A 22,840-nucleotide genomic window follows, 5' to 3' on the forward strand; every position below is an offset into this window, starting at 1 on the left:
TTAATGTTTATTGCATTGTTTTAGTATAATGTGTGTTACCATGATGATGTTTTGTGATGAGGTTTGATTTTTTTGCCACTTTACTGAAATTTGACCTTGCTATTTAGCAGAAAGGGGCTTTTATCCAAAGCATCCTACAGTGTTTTCAAAGTATGCATTTTATCCATGACCTTGGCATTGCTAGCACCATGTACTACTGTCTGAGCAACAAAAACATTCTCAGAAAGAACACAAACAGGAAATCCTGCTGGCTCAGCCCAGTTACATCAGCAGGTGTGTTTGTTAGAACACATAAACAATATGCTCTGGAGAAGGAGGCTTTGCTATTGGATTATGGGCTGCTGTTGCCGTGACAAAAGCTTCAGATTCCATATACTGCATAGTGACAAGGAGGCTATAGCCTGGACCATGGAGACCAATGCACACCACAACAAAGGGGTCAAAACAACTATAATAACAAGAGTAACAATAATATATGACAACAGCACAATGTTGACCGACTAATCCTTAAAGTACATAAATGCGTTTTTTTTTTAGGTAAGCCTCTGTTTAGAATTTAAGCACTGCAAAATAAGAGAAAAATATTAAAAGTAGTATCCTCTAAGAGAAAGGATTGCAGGAAAGTTAATGTGTGCAATTTATTTGCAGATCTTAGCGTTCTCATGCCACAGCCACACACATCCAGTTTTGTAGGCAACCTGAAAAAATTACAAAGGGAGAGTAATACAAATGGAAAAACATGCAAATGCACAAACAAATGTTAATTTTGGATATGGCAGCACATCCACAGTAATCAGCATAATGAATCAGATGAAAACTCAGAAAGGAAGACAGTAAGAAAGAAAGGTTTTGTTGAACACTTTTATGCAAAGTTCTTTACAAACAATAAAAAAAAATGACCTTAATGTTCATCCATTTGAGAAAACATGCACAAATATAAAACTCTAATACTTTATTTGATCTTTTTCATAAGAAGACATTTAAATGAATAAATAAATGTATTATGATCACTGAATAAACACAGCTCTTGGACTATAATCTGTGCCCCAAATTCCACTAGACTGTAATATGAGAGACAGCAACAGTGAACACCAATTTTCTTATTTTATTTATTTTTTTTTTACAATGTGATTTTCAGTGTCTGCTGCCTGAAGCCATTATATCAATGATGAGCAGTTGTGTGCAAAATTGCAGTTTAAGGAAAGTAGCCCGCCAAATGTTGGTAATTAGCTTTTTTCTTTACATTAATCTGAATATGTATAGAATAATTTTTCTTTGGAATTAATGAATTATATGATGCTTTGGAGCCACAGCCAAATGTTGGCACATATCAAAGAAGCTACTGCAGTCTGTTTTGCTTGAGATGCTATTGATTCAATACATTTTGGTGATATAAAGAAGAAAATAGACATTCCTGAACATAAACCAGTATAGACACAGTGTTTTTTTTATAATTCATTTACACTGACTCTGTCTCTCTCTCTCTCTCTCTCTCTCCCAAATAATGGCAGTGTAGGAACTTGAGTGCCCTCAATTAACCTTTTACTATTAAAAAATAATAATATAAAAAAAAAAATTCTCAAGAAGGAATTTGAAAACGAAACTAAATTAATTACTGCAAGATGTACATTAGACATAATATACTGGGAAAATGTATTTATCTAATTATATATCTTTATTATTTGTTTAGGTTCTGAACTGCTCAAAAGACATATTGAAGAGTTTTCGTTTTGTAGCATATATAAATTCAGCACATGATTAATCTTTGCAGACTGATCTGCTAAATCGCTGTTGCTTTTAAGTTGCAAAAATTGTCATTCCCAGACACCATAAATAGTGGTACAGGATTACAACTGTGCTAGAATTAAGTCAGATAGTTCTGAAACCGCTTTTACACTTAGGAAATGATTATAAAACGCTGCTACTTCAAAAGACCTAATGCTACTAAAACCAATCATAAAACCAGAGGCACTTCCAACCTCTGCTACTGCAGCCAACCAAGATAAGCATATGCGTTTCACAGACATACGTCACGTTTCACAGACACACACATCACATAAATACACTCATTGCTTGCTGAGTTTAACACAGAGGCAGTAAGACAGAGATCATAGTGTGTACAACAACAAAAAGAAAAACTTAATTTTATTTCAAAGACATCAGTTTAAAAAAATGCTTTACAAAAGTGTCAGAAGCTGGAAGTGGGGAAAAAAATTTAATACTGATATTAAAGAGGGGATTATGTATTTTTCTGATGGAGCAAGAGAGAGAGCATGAGTGTAAGAGAGAGAGGGAAAGCAGTCATTTTAATGGCCTGCACACCACTAAAAACATTTAAGGATTTAGACATCATGGTCAATACATCTGACAAAAAAAAAAAAAAAACAAACTCTTTACCATGCAGTATCATATAGATAAGAAGAAAAAAAACAGATTAATTATTCTCATTCTAAACACAAATTATTTGGCATATATGGGACCTGATTAGTCATTTTTATTCTGGAGTGCAGCCATGCTACAACCAGATATTTATAGATCACCCATATTCTTGACAAACTTCATCCCATAATCGCACGGCTCACTGTCTATCCTCAAAGATTTCCGTGAACTAATCTACACAACACATTTCTTTGCATTTAAACTGGATTTTCTCTACTCTATATCCACTGGCAAGAAAAACACCATCACTTGTCTTTTGCAGATTTTCCTGAGTGACTGCCAATAACTTGTGAGCAACAAAAAAGTTGTTTTATATAAAATGCCACATATTTTCGTGTAATCAAGTGTTGTAAGTGGAATGTAAATTTTGAGCAGTGGACACAGAACACAAGTCAGTCTGATTAGTCTTCTTATGGACATTTCAGTGCTTCAGGAAGGTGTTTAGAGAGTTCACTTGGAGTGATTGATGGTTAAAAAGTCAAAAAGCAGTCTTTAAGTCTCTGATTGATTTGTGGCAGAGAGAAAAACAGAACACCTGATTATTTATTTGCTGCGCAAGACCACTAATTAAATATGGAGCATGTCAGTTAGAACAGGCAAGCTGGCATTGTTAATTATGAGAAGAAGCCAATCAGAGGTTGTAGGAAGAGGCCCATAGTTCCCAGCACACACACCAGCACAAAGACCCAAAGGAAGATGCGGTCAATCACCATGGCAACATATTTCCAATCATCCTCCACCTATGAGAGAAAGGGCACACAATAAAACAGAGGGAAAAAAGCAGAGATGGAAGGTTAATAAATGAAAGAAAAACAGGATTGAGGTAACAGGGAAAGAAATGAGAGAAAGAAGTAAAATTTGAACATGAGGAAAGCAAGCTAGATGGAGGAGAAAATGGCAACGAGATGGTGAGAATGAATGAAAACCAGGTCTGCTGACTGTCCAGAATGCTTTATTCACACTACATGGGGATAAGCTTAATTAGATTGTGCTACTATAAGCTGAGCTATGCAAAACATTTTCCCTTCACATATTTAGGCACTGGGAGCATTACAATGCTAATGTGATTCAGTGAGGCTCTGAGTCAAGAGTGAAGATGAAGGATGAAGTGGTGAGACTTTCCATATCAAAGTGTGATGTCTCGACTAAGGGATCTAAAGCACTTATTGTCAGTGAATCACTCAGTAAACATTTCCACTGAGAGCAGCTGAGTCGTTTCAGTAAGCTTATGCTCAGGGGCAGTTCTAGACCAGAACTGGGAGGGCCAGTAAGGGGCCACTTGTGCTTTTAGGGGGCACAATTTTAAAATTCATCTTAACCTACTTTAAGTATTACTTTTTCAGTCATTTTTCACCATGTCATGTATCACTGCAATCTCTATAAGTAATTATAATAAGACCAATTTTGAATTAATGTATCTTCATGTTTCATTTATTCGTCATTTAATCATGCATCATGCACTCATTATTTTTGAGGAGGCCAAATGAAGGGTATGGGGGAATTCTTATGCTTGTCATGTAAAACACAGCAGCCACAATCCCACTGTATAACTGTTACAGGCTTATGTCCCTACTGAAAAAAAATAAGTAAAATAAACCATCAACTTTAAACCATTAACCATAATTTTCTGTAGTGTGCTTTGGGAGATATTCCATTAGGATTTATTGGTTTTTAACAAGCCACCTATTAAAGACAACCAATTAACAGTAGAGACCAACAAGACCCATTACAGTTTCCCGTAAAACCAATACAAGTCCCATCATAACCAGTAAAACTATTACACATTTTGTAATTGTGTCTATTGTTTTTTCAGCAAGGGTTTTATAATTTTTTTATTTTATTTGAAATATTCCCAAAATATATCATGAAATATCTTGATTCTGAAATATGTGTTTTATATATAATGCATTTTGCACCTTTATAGATTACATTAGTTGAACTATAATGGGCGATGGGCAAAGTAGCCTAATAGTGAAATCAACAGGTGCACCTCAAAAAATTATTTATTTTTTGTAATTTAATTCAAAAAAGAGAGTTTTTTTGTTTTAATTCTGGTGGTTATGACTTAGGGAAGTATTTAAGTATTTAAAAAAAAAAATTGTGGGCAGTTGCTAAATTCCTGCTGGAAAAGAAATCAGCATCTCCATAAAGCTTGTAGGCAGATGGAAGCATAAAGTGCTCCAAAATCTCCTGGTAGATGGCTGCATTGACTTTGGACTTGTTAAAAGGCAATCGAGGAACACCAGCAGACGTCACTGCACCCAAATCATCTCTGACTTCAGAAACTTCACACTGGACTTCAATCAGCTTGGCTTCTGTGCCTCTCCCGTCTTCCTCCAGAGCCAGACCTTGATTTACAAATGAAATGCTACATTTACTTACATCTAAAAACAGGACTATGGACCACTGAGCAACAGTCCAGTTCTTTTTTCCTTACCCCAGGTGAAATGCTTCTGATGTTTTTTTCTGGTTCAGGAGTGGCTTGGTTCTAGGAATATGACAGCTGTAGCCCTTTTCCTAAAGATGTCTGACTCCGGCTTCAGTCCACATTCTTTGTGAAGCTCTCCCGAGTTCTTGAATTGGCTTTTCCTTAAAATCTTTGTAAAGGCTGTTGTCATCCCTGTTGCTTGTTCACCTTTTCCTAACACAATTTTTCTGTCCAGTCAACTTTCTATTAATATATTTTGATACAGCACTCTGTGAACAGCCAACCCTTTCAGCAATGACCTTCTGTGGCTAACCCTCCTTGTGGAGGGTGTTGATGATTGTCTTCTGGACAACTGTCAAGTCAGTAGTCAAATTTTTTGAGAAACTGAATTTGTAATTTTCACAAGCTGTAAGTTGTAACCATCAGGAAAAAAAGAAAAAAACTGTGTGCAATTAATCTAGAATATAAGACAGTTAGCTTTTTTGTGACCAACAGTTTTATTCAGATTTAATTTTACCTTCAGAAACAAATCACCATTCATAGTGCAAAAGAACCCTGTACAAACATATACCACAAAGCCGTCCACTTGCACAGAGAAAGAGGCCGAAAAATGAAAGTTGCTTTTTTAATTAAAAATAAATAAATAAGTAAATTTTCCATGATATTCTAATTTTTTATATGCACCTGTATTCACTGTGCCTAAAAATCTGTCTTTTTACTGAAGTAACAGATAATAGGTGTCATACCATTAAATATTTTCAATATGACTGACTTGTATTTAATGAAAGTGAAAAATGAAAGTGAAGTGACATTCAGCCAAGTATGGTGACCCATACTCAGAAATTGTGCTCTGCATTTAACCCATCCGAAATGCACACACACAGAGCAGTAAACACACACACACACACTGTGAGCACACACCCAGAGCAGTGGGCAGCCGTTTATGCTGTGGCACCCAGGGAGCAGTTGGGGGTTCGATGCCTTGCTCAAGGGGCACCTAAGTCGTGGTATTGAAGGTGGAGAGAGAGCTGTTCATGCACTACCCCCACCCACAATTCCGTCCGGCCCCAGACTAGAACTCACAACCCTTCGATTGGGAGTCCAACCCTCTAACCATTAGGCCACGACTTCCCCTGAATTTAATTAAAAACATTGTAAGTTACTAATTGGCCTGTAACTGTCACAAGTCGGTCAGGCTCATCATCACCAACAATGCACTCCCTCACTCAAGCATTAAACTCCAGCACCAGTTCACCATCCAATCATTTAATCACCTGCACCTGATCTCATTCGCTCACCACCTTTAAAAGCACATTCCTCAGTTACCTTCAGTTGTTTGATCTTGTAACTGCACAGTGGAAACCTCCCAGTTACAAGCTACTAGCATTGACTCTCTACTAACCTCTCCACCTCCCTCTTTGTCAGCAATAGCCTCCTAGATCCCAGTGTTCCTCCAGCAAGATGTCCTCTCCTGCGTTTCCCCAGAGGTGTGTGCAACGATTCCCTCATACTGGTCACCCCACTGTCGTTACAGAGAAAACCTATATCCAGCCCAGTCATCAAAACCCTGCTCAACACCTCCTCTGGTTTCTCTCCCCTGCATCTCTCCCGATATTCATCATTTCCTGTTTTAAAATAAACCTGTTAACCTTTACCCTTCTATCCCCGAGTCAGTGTGTTACAGTAACCGAGAGCAAATAACATTTCCACTTCAGTCCAGCGAGCTCCAGCACTCTCAAAAACTCCCATAATAATCCCTAAAGCTGTTTAAACTGTGAAATTGATATCTTACATTTATACATCTTCAATTTGTTGTTTCTGATGAGAGAATAAGCCAGAGAATTCAGTCAGCGAGCATGCACAGTGACTCATCTGAATGCTTCTGATTGGTCATTGCATTCATAAACTCAACAGAATCGTATGTGATTGGCAGTGTTGGCGAGTAGCTATATACAAGTAGTGAAACTACTAGCGTAACTAAATTTTACAGTAGCGACGCTACTTTTAAAACAGTGGATCTTTTCAAGTAGCTAACTACTTTTTCCAGCAAGTAGTGATGTAGCGTTACCAAACGCTACATTCCGTTTTGCGCTCTGACAAGTCACAAGCCTTTAATGCATTGAAACAGCGCACACAGCATCTTCTTCTGAATGGTCACAAAATAAATTTGACCATTTCTGCCTTCTGTTGTGATATCACACATCATGCAGCTTTACAGTCTTTCCAACGACAAGAGATCATATGATGATATTGCAAAGGGTGTAAAGAAGTGGATATTTCATATGAATCAACTGTAATTTGTACATTCTAGGGGTGCTCCGATCACGATCGGCCGATCGTTAATGCGCATCTTGTCAGTAAAGCCGGTTTTCTAATCAGCGATTAATTCCATCAGGTGCGTGATTTCAAATAGAGCAGCTGTTACTACACAGAGCCGTTGTTAACTGAGAAGATGGGCAAATAAACGCTGAAAATTAACGTGATTTGCGCATCTTCTCTATTAACAACGGCTCTGTGTAGTAACAGCTGCTCTATGAGAAATCACGCACCTGATGGAATTAATCGCTGATTAGAGAACCGGCTTTACTGACGAGATGCGCATAACGATCAGCCGATCGTGATCGGAGCACCCCTAGTACATTCATACTCCTCTGTATCCAGTTTAAGTTGCATACATTTTGTTCTTGCACTGATATTACGTTAGCAGCAATTTTGCACGTTGACAGACAGTTTAAGATAATATAACTATACAGTAGCCTATTTTAATATTGTGTGTATCAGATAGTTTACAAAATCAAATAACTGAGACACTTTTGTCATTGAAATGGCTTGGATAAGTGTCCCAATCAACCTGTATTCCCCCTACTCTTTGAAATCATGATTGCATTACAGTATGTTGCTTTAAACCCCTAATATTTTATACATTTTATATACATTTTATCAATTGTAATTATAATGAATTGTAATTATTCATTAACAATTATTTAGTTATTTGTAATGTTAATTGTAAACCAAAATGAATAATAAGTAGTTTCAATGTAGCTAGCTACTTTTCAGAAGGATAACTTGAATGTAGCTTAACTGCTTTAATTTACGAGTAGCTTGTAGCTGGTCAAGCTGCAGTTTCAGAGTAGCTTCCCCAACACTGGTGACTGGTTATAATGCACAGTGCTTTAAAAATGTGTGTGTCTCTGGCACTGTGCCAGCCACGGGACACAGATTTTAATTTAGCAGCTGATGATGTTTTTCTTTTTTAGCATATAGTTTACAGGACAAACTGCACATTTCACCCAAAACTGTTTGGTGTGATATGACTACAAATTTAAGGGGGGAAGGTGGGGCCAAGCTTGTCCCCCCGGCCAACCCCTAGAACCGCTCCTGCTTATGCTAGTGATTTATAACCTGTCCTTGTGAGGGCAGTACAACCAAAGCATGACATGATGTTAGAATTTGAGTCATATCCATTATCCAATGGGCATTTGACATGTGAATGGACAAACAGATGGGACAATGACTGACAGATTGAGTGCATGCCTTGTCATGTGAGTAAAGGTACAATTAAGCAAATTATTACTTTTCCCAGAGGGAAACAAGGTACAACACATTGACTATTGGAAATCAGACCAGAAATGCATACCTGAAAAGCCATTAATACACAGTGATGCCAGGTAGCTACATCCACCAGGCAGGAATAAAAATACTGCTGTGTAAATTATGCCTATTGTTCAAGGAGGCGTTTCACAGTAGCTACGGTAGAGAGGGACTGTGATGTGTTGAACATAGTTCCCCTGCTTCTTGGACAGTTGTTATGTATTCATAGTTATATATAGTTGCTCTGCTCTGTGCAACACATTGACTACAGGACCAATGCTCATGCCCAATGAATCTAGAATATATAGAACATGAATTAATATGACAGCTCAGAAACTGCCATCCCACGAGTTGAATGACTGTGCACTCCCTCGGGCTGTTATATGCCAAGAGCCTCCACAATTCAGTGAGAGAGACGTTTCTTAGGCTACAATGTACAATGAGCCAGATTGGCAAAACAGACAAAGAGTAACCAAACAATCTGAAAGTCCTAGACATATAGTTGAATTAGTTAATCTGTTGCACCTCACATCTCTCAAAGGAAACCCACAGATTTCCTTATGACATGCTGATAGTTCTGCTAGATTTTCAGAAGAATGGAAAATAAATACTTTTTGTTGAGAAGACTTTACCATTATGAACTGTGGAAACAACACTGACCTCAAAAGCCCACAGCTCTGGTTAGGAATGCATAATTTCCCTTTTGGTTGGCTGTGCAGATCTGTTCACAAATAGGAAACTCCAAGGCTGTTCTACTAGAAGTTTGATGATGGTTAGAATACCATGCTTTTGACAGTACAAAAATAAATGCATAAATGAATAGCCTTTGGCCACTGATGCACAGATGCATCATTTCCTAGAGAAGCACACTAATCTGTTTTGGTATAAAAACATAGGACACCTCACATTTCCGCACAATTCAAAGAGACCTATACTGACATAGAAGATCTGTGTTCACCTTTGAAGATGCCATTTCCTGACACAAGGTCCGCCCCTGCTTGGTGCAGATGTCCCATTTAGCTTATGTAAGACACAACAGTTTAAATTGTCTGTTCTGATCAGAACATGTTGACCTTTATATTGGGAGACAAAGACCACCAGTAATTCTAGGAAGTGTAGCTTGTGTAATTAGTAACACTCCTCTAGGAGACATTACACGGTTCCCGTTGTGATGCCTTTTGTCACTATTTGGCAAAACAGAACCCTGCGGAATTCCCAGAGAAAAAAGGGAACCTTCCATGGGCCTTGAGAAGTCACTCCCACCATCCTGTGAATAAGATATACACATATGGCTGGAAAAAACTGAGGACTGAAAAGCTTACACCAACATGAAGCCTAATTTGACTTCTACTATCATAGGGGCCATCAGCCCAAACAGACACACAAGTTCAGTTTGCTGTCCAGCTGACACTAATGTGACTTATCTTTGCTGGTATGGAAAAGCTCTGCATGTGGATCCAAATTCCATGTCAAGTTAGTAATTTTTGGCAGTGTACTTATCCAGAGAGCACAATTCCTTATAGTCAATGTGTTGTACCGAGTGGACTGACTGAATGGGAACCACTTTACCTCTTTGGCTTTGTTGCGGCTCCTCATGTTTTCAGCAATGTACTTCACACTCTCAATAGCCTGTTTGATCTCGGGTGACACCACAGAAAAAGCCACAACTGTGTTAATAGCCTGTGGATTCAACTGACGACTCACTTTCCCACAATCCCCCTCTGTTGCCTCTTTCATTGGGTGACATGGGCATCCGCCTTTCTTGCCTTCTAATGCTGCTTTCCCTTCTCCAAATTCCAAAGAGTTCATTGCTCCCTGCTGAGATCCACTGTTTTTCCTCTTCTTTCCCTCTCCTCCTTTTCCTGCTCCAGTCCCGGACGAGCCCCCACTTTCTAGTCCTCCTTTTCCAGAAGACTCTGATAGATCGAGAGGCCGGCGCATGAGCATAATGCGGGGTAAAGCTCGGAGAAAGACAGTACGGACCCAGCAAGGCATAGTGTGGGTCATAGGGGTGCGATAGTGCACATTCAGTACAAAGACGGTGATGACAATAGAGAGGGTGACGAAAATCATTGTGAAGAGAAGGTACTCGCCTATCAGAGGGATCACGAGTGAAGTGGACGGGATGGTTTCCGTGATGACAAGAAGGAACACAGTAAGAGAAAGGAGTACAGAGATGCACAATGTCACTTTCTCACCACAGTCTGATGGAAGGTAGAAGACGAGTACTGTCAGAAAGGAGATGAGGAGGCATGGGATAATAAGGTTAATAGTGTAGAAGAGGGGCAGTCGCCGTATGTAAAAACTGTAAGTTATGTCTGGGTAGATCTCTTCACAGCAGTTGTACTTGATGTCATGTTTATAACCAGGTGCATCAATGATCTCCCACTCTCCACTCTCCCAGAAGTCTTTAAGGTTTACCTTTGAGCCAATAAGTACCAAGTCAATCTTGGCCTTGTCATAGGTCCAGGAACCAAACTTCATAGAGCAATTCTGATAGTCAAAAGGGAAGTATGTGATGTCCATAGGGCAGGATGATTTGAAGATTGCAGGAGGGACCCACGTGATAGTTCCATCATATTTCAAAAGAGCTTTGGTTTTGTCCTCCACCAAGAAGTCCCCAACAGCACTGTGCCAGAAAAAGAACATTTAAATGTTATGACTGCTAATGCATTCATATTTCATTTTCTCAGACTGCTAGCTCTGATCATGTTTGTTTGGGTCTAAATAGAAAAGGTCCTGGAAATATCCCCAAAATTACTATAAACTTAAAGGGGGGGTGAAATGCTCGTTTTCACTCAATATCCTGTTAATTTTGAGTACCTATAGAGTAGTACTGCATCCTTCATAACTCCAAAAAGTCTTTATTTTTATTATATTTATAAGAGAAAGATAGTCTGTACCGATTTTTCCCGGAAAAACACGAGCGCCTAGAGGCGTGACGTGTGGGCGGAGCTAAAGAATCACGAGCGCCAGTAGGCTTTTGCGTTGAGAGCGTTTGGAAGCTGTGACACAGATCCAGAGGCTGAAATTTAACAAGAGCAGCATCAGCAAAGGCGTCTCTATGTGGTATGTACTGAAACTGTATATATTTGCTTAGCGGTTTTGGAAAATGACTTTTTTTTTTTTTTTTGTTTAAGCTTTACATGTGGAAAGGGCAGTTTGATGACAACATCGCATGTTGTTTACTTGATGTGCTTACGCGCTGATAGCCAAGTTAACAACACAGAGATATTTGAAGCAGTTTTACTCACCGCATGCGGTTCCAACACACGATCGTGACCCTTTTTCGTTGGGAATGCATTATCCTTAAGAAATAAACGATGTGCAAATCCGGCGTCAAACTGGGACTTGTTTGTAAAACAAGCATCTTCGAAATGCAGGGGAACAAACAAAAACACTTGCACAACTCCGTTGATGCTCTGTAAAAATAAACTCCATCCACTGGTCCCTTAATACTGTTTCTCTTTTGGTAATCTGTGCAGGGTTGTCTTGCCCTGGCAACCAAAAACACACTTCTTTTGTGACTTTTCGCGACGCTCTCACTCTGAACAGTGAGTGAATGCCTGTGCTCAGCCTCTCAGTGCTCTGCTATACAGGAGCGCGTGCTCTTCCGGCAGAAGTGCCTTAGGACCCATATAAGGAAATTCCGCTCCATCTAACGTCACACAGAGCCATACTCGAAAAAAACTTTCCGAAACTTGTGACAAACCGGAAGAGGTTTTTTTGGAACAAAAGTACTCTTTCAAACGTACAACTTAATTTTTGAAACTTTGTCCATGTTTAGCATGGGAATCCAACTCTTTAACAGTGTAAAAAACTCAGTATGCATGAAATAGCATTTCACCCCCGCTTTAAATTAACTGAAGTTGAAAGTTTGGTAAGAAGACTCCACTCACTTGTTGTAAAGTACAATGTCAGGCCTCCAGATTTTATTTGATGGGACTCTGATGAACTCAATTCCATCAAACTCTGCAGGTGCCCACTTCAGCTTGTAGTCATTCCATATCTATGATAATATCACAAAAATAAAATTTACATTTTATGCTTAAGCCATAAAATAAAGAATAATGCATATGCTTCAAGCTTTGTTGCCCATACACGTGACACAATTCTAATCTGCCATCTACAGTACATCTACATGTGTCATCTTTGTCCTGTCACAGCCTTTATTTTTGTATGTGCATTTCTTCATCATCAGTGAAAAAAGAAAACACATTTTCTGCTTGAGCAGGCATGTGGTTTATTGAGGTTTGTTAACAAATGTGTATACTAAGATGTAAATGTGTATAGTAGTGTATTTGTGCCCATTTCTGTCTCAATTTGTGGTTTGTTGAAATATCTATGAAGAGATATGTTGTTAGGACTGCTGATCTGTCTGTGTTCAGTGATATCAAGCATCCTGCTATCAGGGATTGCACAGACTTATTGTACGATACAACAGGGCTTAACAAAAGCACACAAATTCTCAGAAAAATTCAGCAAATATTCATCCAAATCCAGAACCCTCCGCAACTCCAAACCAAGCTAGGGCAACACAATCTTTGTAACAATATTGCACAATGTTTCACACACACAAATCACTCTCAACTATATACACAATATGCTGATTTAAGCAATAAGTTCAGCAGTAATAATGGAGTATGTTGTACTCATTATTCCAGCACTGAAAACATGTACGGTATCTGTGTAATATCTAAGCAGACAGTCTGAGAGAATAATAAAGCACAACATATTTTCAGTATGAAAAAATAACACAGCACTTCAGACGTATAAAGACAAGTTCATTTCTGCATGTATCTTCATTCTTGGAGGATGAAAAGTAGGTTTGCTAAATAAATAAGATGACTAAATAACTAACAAAACAATCTTAGCTGACTGTGCAATAACAGTAGTTTATTATTTTTCTGCTTGTTATTAAAAAAAGGGAAATGTTTGATCTAGTTAGACTAGACTCTTTTTGCACATATATTACCATCTTTTTAACCTCTTTCTTTCTTTTTTTTTTTTTTTTGGCGATATCTACTGTGCTTTACCTTTAAGTTTTATATTATTTATCTCTCTTTTCTTGTTCATGGTGTCCTGTTTCCACCTACTCATCTGCTCCATGTATATATGTTTTTGCTATACACATGTTCTTGTTACATTCTTACTGACAGTGGTACAAGACACAAAGAAAATTAGATCTGGGTTAACACAAAAATGTGCACATGGCCTAAATGCTGCACACAAAAATTACTTACATGTCTCAGCCAAAGATTTGTTTCCATGATCTGATTGACTTCATCCTAGAGAAAAAGACACAGGTAGGGGCAAAGACAAAAACAGTCAGAAAGAAAGAAAGCCATCCTCTATTATTTAGAATGGAATGTGAAAAAAATGTGAAAAAAAAAAAATCAATACTGTTCTTGTCTAATGTGTAATAGTGGTCTGGCAAGAAAAGGGGTTTGGAGGTACTTTGGAGAACATTCATCTACTAGCTTTAATTCATTTATCACAGTACCCTCAACAGTACGAATAGGTCCTGCATATTTACAAGAAAAACCTGAAAATAAATTCCTGTTGAGAAAATTTTATAAAAGTATAATCTATAATCCAAAATTGTGTTCTCTAGGGTGGTGGGTTATGGCTTGTTAATCTCTCAGGTGTCTGTCTCTGTGAAGCAAGAAAAAAAAATGGTGTGCTGATAATCTTGGCCGCTTTCCCTGGTGAAGTGGAAATTTAATCCGGGAGTTTTAAGAGGAATGCTGATTTGTATGACACCGGGGAAAGCACGGAGTCTGTACAACTTCCTCTAACAGTGGGGCACAAAGGCTTTTAACTCAATTGCTTCCTCTGACCACAGTAAATGAAACAAAAAGCCCTCACAATAACGGAAAACAGCACAGAATTCCACTCACAGGAAGCCACCTGCGGAGAGCAAATCTCCTTTTTTTCCATAAAAAAAAAAAAACTCACAAAATATTATTTTTTAAAGAGGTCAAAAGTTAGTAAAGTATTTTTTTTAGCTTAAATTTGTACACTTTAACTAAAGTGGACTAGAATTCTCTAGAGTTTGACACTAGTGTCTAAGCTTTGCTTGATTCTTTCCACAAGCATGAAATAATGTGATGATTTGAGTCTATTCTTTAGAAAAATACACAAAGATGCACAAATAATAAAAGTCGGACCATTACTCATAAGTGTATATATTATGTCAGACAATAATCAATATTAAATATCCACATTGGTTTTCTAAATGAATGTTACAAAAAAAAGTAATAATCTTAAACAAGCCATTGTTTTAATGCTACAAGTGAATTTAGGCATTTAGGCAATTTAGAATTTAGGCATCACATTATAATGTATATTCATAATGAGATTTTGCTAAAGATTAAATTTAACCCTGTCATTCAATTGGTTTTAAATATTTAAATGAATGTTAGATTATGGAAACATGAAATATAAATGTAAAAATAGCAAATAAAATGTGAACAATGTCCAGTATTTTTATTATAAATGTAAAAAAATAATAATAATAACAGCTAATACTTCAAAAACACTAATATTGGTTAACAATGTAATATATTGTATAATTCTTGATTCAGGTCAAGAAACAATTTTAAAGGCATAAATCTCATCTCAAACCCAGTGTTTGGACAAGAAGCAGGTTAAGTATTTTGAGGCAGTGGACACAGGTTTTCTTACCACTTTAACAAGCTGTGAGATAGAGACCTCAAACTCCACTGTGACGGGGTCAGACACATTTTCCACTGGCCGAATGAACTGATTATACCTCCTGAATAAACGACGAAACAACCTGTCTTCTCCTTTAGATGAGAAACAATCTGCACAAACGCACATACCAAGATAAACACACACACACACACACAAAGGAATAGAAATGTACTTTAGTATGCAGTGTACTGGGTGGGACCCAGGGATAGACTTCATTCATAATACAGTGGGTGGTGAAACAGGAACTACAGAGAACAAGAAGCATGCAATATAACATTCAGTATCAGGGGTGCTATACATCAGCAACAGTAGTTGAGTTATATACAGTGTACTATCCATTGACAAAGCTGCCAGTCATCTAACAACATCTGTTGGCTTCAGTCCGAATCAAAAAATCATCAAATAATTTTATACCTGTATATGCCAAAGAGCCTCTATTTCAAACAATCAGCACTATTTGGTAAACTATAATGCATTTAAAAGCATAGTTCACCCAAAATTTTAAATTATGTCACTTATTACTCACCTTCATGTTGTTCCAAACCCGTAAAACCTCTGTTAATTTTTGGAAAACCAGTGAAGATATTTTTGATAACATTTTGGATGAAATAACCCTTTAATTAAGCAAAATAGTGTTGTTTTTGTTAATGTGCCCACACTCTGTTTCTTGCGTTATATTTTGAATGTGTGTTTGTTTAAATACAGTATGTGAGTGTGTGCACTCTGTTGCTTTTAGCACATTCCTCAGGGTCAGAGCCAATGTCCTGGCAGACACTCTAAGTGTACCAAACATAGCTCTCGATGTTAGAGGTCATCATCAACTATTACCAAAGAGACCAGGTGTAGTCAAGTGGAAAATGGAATCACATTAAAATAATGCACTATGATGGAGCTACACAAGTCTGAAGGAATGCTATAGAACATGGGAGAAGTCAAGAACAGGTTAGCGTCTAACATGCAATCACATATGACGTTTAATTTTACTGATGCAAAAAGTATAAACAGAAGTAGTTACATCATTTGCTCATCAATGGGTCCTCTGCAGAGAATGCGTGCCAGAAAGAGAGTCCTAACAGCTGATAAAAACAACACAATAGTCCACAAACTTGCTGGAGACTAACAAAAACAGCCACAAACAAACTTCAGACCTTCATTAACAATTGCCTCCTTTATATATTACACATCAGATGGCCAGAAAAGATCTCAAACTCCAGTTTGTGGGAGGAAACAAATTAGCTGCCTGTTCGCCAAGAAATACGAAAGAGGAAATTGGATAGGTCACACTCTCCGCAAGAGCTTTAAAAACATCACCAAACAGGCACTGGAGTGGAACCAACAAGGAAAGAGAAGAGTGGGTAGGCCAAAACTGACTTGGAGACGTTTCACAGAAGCAAAGATGAAGGCAGCCAGGGGGTCATGGGCCCAGCTGAAGAGGGTCGCACAAAACAGAGTCCGCTGGTAAATTGTTGTTGAGGCCCTATACTATACTTTTTGGAGACAAAAACTCCAGTCCATCAATTAATGCCTTGTAAAGTTAAAATCTTTGTAAGAAGCAAATCCATTATTGAAGCATTTTAATTTTAAACAGTCACTTCTGGCCAAATACATAATAATTACATAAATAAATACATAATAATTAATAATAATGCTTCCTTCAGGTAAAAAAAAAAAAAAAAAAATTAATCGCCTGTTGTGCTTTCACATCAAATTCCACCATCGTATCTGTTCAGAATGGTGCTTGATCTGTGTATATTTCTCGAGACGAAATTGAACTCAGGTCGCCGTGTCGACACACTAACCATGAAGCTATCGATGCCAACTTGTGATGTTTTTATCAGTTGTTTAAACTCTCATTTTGATGGCTCCCAATCACTACAAAAGATCCACATGTGAGTAAGTGACATAATGATAAAATTGCTTCAAATCTATTCCAATGAACAAACAAAGTCAACTTCATCTTGGTTAGCATAAACGTTCAGCAATTTTGATGTAAGTTAAGAATTTAAAGACTTATAGTTTATCATAGTTATCATGTAAAAAAAAAACACAAGATGTGTGAAGACATGTATACTGAATTGTATTATATGTGGTTTCAAGAAATAATGTAATCATAAATAAGTGGCATTATGACCTTTATAAGCTTTGGTGATACAACTGCTCCATAAATTGACTTCAGCTGAATTTTGTAAACAATACTTTGCAGTTATGACCTTCTAGCAGAAAAATAGAATAGGACTGAATGCAGTGAGTCTTTTAGAAAATTAGTTGCCGTGAATTTAAATACCCAGACACATTCATGTACACTGAGAGTTCAGTTCTGCTGTCTCACGCGTGTATGGCTCTTACTTTCCACTTCTAATTACTTCAACTAGTTAACTCTCCAATGGCCCCCTCTGTTAATGGGTTTAGCCAAGGATAGCAAGGCCCTGCTTTCATTAATTAAACAGACTTAACCCTCATTCAAATACATAAGATACAAAGTGGAGAGTTGAAGTTTAGAGTTAGTTTTTTTTACCCCATCAAGCTTAAGATAACCCTTTTAAATTAAAGTAGAACAGTGTCCACATGGACCATAAAGTCTCTTTAAGCTGAACTTTTAAACAGCCCCTGTTGGGAAACTTAAAAGGATAGTCCACCATAAATGAAATGATTTTTGATTAACTTAACCTCATGATGATGCTAACCTTGACTTTTTTCTTCTGAAGAACACAAAATAGAAGATATTTTGAAAAATCTTGATAACCAAGTTTACTGCCATTGACTTCCATTTTATGTCAAAGTAGATATTTTTCAAATATACACATGAGGGTATATAATGACATGAGGGTGAGTAAACTTTTGGGAGCACAATCTCTGTTTTAACTTGGAATGTTTTAACTATACATTATTGGGAAGTGAGCTTGGTGAGTTTGGAAGTTCCCTTTCAGTCAGTCATCATGTTCCACATAACGTCTCCATTCCTGAACAAGATTGTATCCGTAACTGGGAAGATTCTAAGTATTTACTAAAACTTGCAAAGCAGGAAAATATTTGCCAATTGATAATGTTGTATTAACACTTTCAGTCAAAAAAAAAGAAAAAGAAAAAAGAAAGGATGAATCCACATTTTATGTCCAAGATACTACTCACAAATTCTGTCAATTACAACATATGTATTCATTTCAGAGTCCAATTCACATGAAAACATAAGAAACATAAATGCAAGAGAGCTGTCAGTGGCCAATGAGGATGGAGGCTGGTCAAAAATAGCAGCGGTACTTACGTTAAAATTACAGTTCATAACAGTTAAACCCATCACATCTGATTTGGTCCACTGAATTCAGCAGCGAAGCCCATTAAAATTACAATTACATCCAAAAGGTATGAGTCACTGTGGAATTTTTGGTCATTAAATTTACTAAAGAGCAAGTCATTCAGTTCATTTCGTAATCCTTTCATATCTCACAACGTGTACATGTTTCAAAAGCATCTTTATTTCACATTTCAGTGGCAAAAATTGTTAGTTATTTATTACTGGATTTGGTTACACTTTATTTTAAAGTGTCCTAACAGTATAATAATACATTTTAGAACTGAGTAATATTAATTATCTACATGTTCTTAATATATTGTTATGGTCAGGATCAGGGTTTGGCTTAGGGCTACTTGCATGTAATCATCCATAATTTATTGTTACTAAAATAGAAAGTACACGTAACGTGGAAATCTTTAAATAAAGGGTTACTTTGAATTTTTCTTGAATTAAACATTTTGGTTTATTTAAAATTACTCTTTTAAAGCAAGTTTAGATCAGATACATCAATCTCAAGATATCCTGAATATCATAAAAATGCTATATATATTTTAACAATACCACTTGACCTTGCTAGTACAATAACATATTATACAAAATGCATTAATGTTTCCAAAAACTGGTTTGCCGAAGATCAGAGAAACACACAAGAAGAAGCAATGATTATGAAGAATGTTCAATCGGTTAGAAAGACTAAAGAGTCATCTGTGATAATATAAAGCCATGTGTGTAAGTCACTCGTGAACTGCTACTGAGCATATATGCCCTCATTTAGAAGTAATGAGAGAGAGAGAGAGCTCTTCCTCTCAAAGTGAGCGGGACACTCAGTGTCTTTCTCTGTCAGTGGAGGAAAAGCGTTACAGATAGAATCAGACAGGTGAGCTGTTCTTGTTGCCCAGAGACTTGAGCCTGCAGCAACACACACAAGCCTGTTCCCCACAGCAGACTGTGTGCTCCTTTCTGTATGTGTGTGAGGTGCTAACAGGACATGCGTCACTGTCTGTGCATGTGGTGTGTATGTCTGTGTGCACGCTATCTGGAACAAAGAGTATGGGTGATGTGTGTCTATGTGAGTTTGTGACTAATTCCAAACGCAGGAAGAATGACACTAAGCCACCTGGAAATCTTCATATTTTCAGCACTGTTATCCACCCCATTCTTGGGGTGAGAAGAATCCCATTTGCTTTTATTTTGTTTACTTTGTCTAGCTTTCTTACTTTTTCTCTTTTGTAGCAGAGGGGTTTACCTCCCATAACCGTTCTCTCTGCTGGAACGTCATTGATTTCTCTCCTCAGCACCAAAACACAGATGTGAAGCTATAGAAAAAGAGCGCTTGGGTGGATAAAAGAGCAATCCTCCCCAGAGGATGTTCCTCCCCGGAGATCTGGGAGTGATCTAACATTGAATATACGTGTAAAGCCTACAGTATTATTTTACACACACACATATATATACGCCAGTATCATGCATTGTAACACCTGGTGTGAACATGTTGATAAAATGCAAAAACTACAATAAATATTTACAACTTACTATTAGTGGTGTTTTTTTGCAGAAAGTGACAAATACATTGAAAATGTCACTGTCAAAGTGTTTTTTTTTTTTCTTTTCTTTTTTTTCTTCAGTAATATGGACCACAAAAGAGGTGCCAAGTATAATAATCATGCACATATTCTAGGAGTATGACCAGGGTGCCTGGAACCATAGAAATATATATGTGAGTGTAAATGAATAAAATTGTATAATTATGGGGGCATTTTTATTATGAATATATATATATATATATATATATATATATATATATATATATATATATATATATATATATATATATTTTTTTTTTTTTTTTTTTTTTTTACAATAACAAAAATATTCACATAAAAATGGTGAGTAAAATAATTTTTTTTAATATCCTTAACCCTTATCCAGTAAATCACCGACAAAAGGAAAAATCTTGGAGCATTTGAATACTGTGGACAATGGTCAAGTCAAAATAGTTGAGAATTAAAAGGTATTTGTTAATTGGGCATTTTAATGGAATTCCCATATTCCCATTCGGTTGTACTACATTTCAAATGAAACAATTGTGTGTGTGTGCGTTTGTGTGTGTGTGTATATATATATATTATTCTCAATTATAGATGCAATGCTATGCCATTTAGTACATCATTTTACATGAACAAAACTAAAAACTTTCATATTTTTCGCTTACCACAAAAAGCCATTGCCTTACTTTGTGAAACTACATGCATAATGTGTCTCAAAATACACAATACATATTTTTGGCAGCTGCATCAAAGGGGTTCTAAAGCTCATCATCTAACCCTACAAAATCTGAATTTTATTGATCTTGTGTCTAATTCTGCAGCAGGTAATAAAATAATGTCATAAAATAAAAAATAATTCAAACAAAAATAAGCTGCTGATCCTCACTGATGACAATCAATAGACAATTTAATGATGATTCCACTGCAAATAATTGGTACACAGATGACTGCAAATTATGAGTAAACACATCTCCCTTGATCTAACTATAGTGTTTATCAAACCTTTATATTTGTGCTATCTCCTGAGAAACCTTTCCTAGACCCTCTGGTGTCTTTCTCCAAACATCTCTCTCTCTGTCTCTTCCCTGCTCCCCACTTCATGCGGTGGCCTTGTGATCAGTCCAGCATGGAGAGAATGCTTGCAGCAAGAATGACATACAGCTGGAGTTGAACACAAGTTCATCCTCATACAGCTCCTCTTTTCCAAGCCCAGAACAGCGTAAGAAATTTAGCAATGTGAAAACTCAACAGGATGAAAACTGTGTTGTTGTTTTTGAGTGTTTGCATGCTTCTAAGTTTATCTCTAAAATGTATGACTCACTCTTGAGTGACACATTGCATGGCAGTGACAAAAAAGTGAAGCCTCTATCTAATTAAGATTTAGCTTTACCAGCTAAACCACACAAGAAGAGAACGAATTTATAGCAGACACTTAATTCAGTGACAAGTGAACACGATCAGACGTGGACTTGATGCTAATTTTACATAAACGGTTTTCTTTTTGAGTCGAGGTGACTAAATATTTCAACGCTGTGACGCACAAGCGGGTGTTGACGAAAGTGGAAAACGAAGTGATTAGCACGCATTTCAATACAACAATGCCACTGGGCTCAGCTATTCTGCCGATAAAAGGCTTTACAGCGATTAAACAAAATTATGCTATCGCTGTTGTCTAAAATAGCCTTCGGATTCCCCGCAGTTAGTGTCTCCCGAGCGAGACGAATAAGCGCCCGGAACTCTGCGTTCCACGCGCAAGCCAACAGCGTGAAGAACGGATTTGACTATATTAAAACCTAACGCTCTGGCATAAATCGTTATTTAGATTATTATTAAAGCAAAATAGCTCACCTATAGACAGAAACGAAGTGAATGTCACGGTCACGCACACAGACTAATTACTCATTTAAATGCACAAACCTAAGACTGTCAACTTGTGTAAGGATACTTCGCATTAACAAACCCAAAAATGATTACATTAACTATCTATCACCATTTTGTTCAAACCCCTTTCTCACTTAGTTTCTTGGAATACCAAAAGGGGCAGAAATATACGTGAGAGTGAATGGTGACAGAATTTTCATTTTGTGCTAACTATTAATGTGTATTACATGCGAACTGAGAAAATGCCCTTAAACCAACCTGGTAGGGATAGAACATGATTGTTTATTAGTTCCCGGCTGCCAAAGTATGAAATTATATTTTCTTCCCCACTTGATTTCAGTAGGCTACTGTTGAGGTCAGTGGGCACAAAAGACAAAGCAAGCAATATTTTAAAAGTTTTTGTGTTCATAAAATCTATTAATATCTTGAATACAGTTGAACTTACCTTGCGTTATCAGGACAATTAAAAGCAAAAACAAAGTGACTCTCCCCGCAGAATTCATCGAGCGTCACAGGTAGGGAGTCAGTCTCCCTTTCCAAAACAAAGTAACAAATTAGTGAAAGAGTCGAAAGGGAGCAAACTGTAGAGATGATGTTTGTGGATCCCGGTTGTGTGACTGGAGTTGAGCTTTCCGCGAGCAGAAGAAGCGCGTGAGGTGGATTTGATTTCGTCCCTCCCCCTGGGCGCGTGCATTTTTCTCCACGCGCGTCTTCATACAAGTGTCATTAATGAGCCACACAATTACAGTGTCTTTTTAAAAAGCTATTTAAAGAGTTAGTTCTTGTAAATATGACAGTTCTGTCATCATTTACTCAACCTGACGTTTTGCTTGTCCAGCTAGACTGCCTGCAGAACACCAAAGTCAACGGATGTATTTTGAAAAAAAAAAACCCTCTTTGTTTATTTTCATTGCAAATTAAAGGTGCAACTGCAAAATCACAACA

The 22,840-nt window shown here is 37.2% G+C and overlaps 1 protein-coding gene across 1 annotated transcript; it reads right to left on the reverse strand.

Annotated features, from left to right (window-relative positions):
• Window positions 1–847: 847 nt before the first annotated feature.
• On the reverse strand, window positions 848–22,501 carry LOC127948488 (neuronal acetylcholine receptor subunit alpha-3-like). Its single transcript, XM_052544946.1, has 6 exons — window positions 22,341–22,501; window positions 15,146–15,285; window positions 13,702–13,746; window positions 12,358–12,467; window positions 10,028–11,087; window positions 848–3,179 (listed from the first exon to the last, which is right to left on the reverse strand). Exons 1-6 carry the CDS (start codon window positions 22,396–22,398, stop codon window positions 3,054–3,056), a joined length of 1,539 nt encoding a protein of 512 aa, XP_052400906.1. The 5' UTR covers window positions 22,399–22,501; the 3' UTR covers window positions 848–3,053.
• Between the last annotated feature and the right edge of the window lie 339 nt (window positions 22,502–22,840).

This window comes from Carassius gibelio, chromosome B1, assembly GCF_023724105.1.
Source record: "Carassius gibelio isolate Cgi1373 ecotype wild population from Czech Republic chromosome B1, carGib1.2-hapl.c, whole genome shotgun sequence".
Lineage (NCBI taxonomy): Eukaryota > Metazoa > Chordata > Actinopteri > Cypriniformes > Cyprinidae > Carassius > Carassius gibelio.

Coding starts and splice junctions, on each gene's coding strand:
- LOC127948488 (XM_052544946.1), bottom strand. CDS start 22,398: ATGAATTCTGCGGGGAGAGTCACTTTGTTTTTGCTTTTAATTGTCCTG. Junction 15,286..22,340: donor AATTGTCCTGATAACGCAAG/GTAAGTTCAACT, acceptor GCGTTTGTGCAG/ATTGTTTCTCATCTAAAGGA. Junction 12,468..13,701: donor CAAATCTTTGGCTGAGACAT/GTAAGTAATTTT, acceptor ATATTATCATAG/ATATGGAATGACTACAAGCT.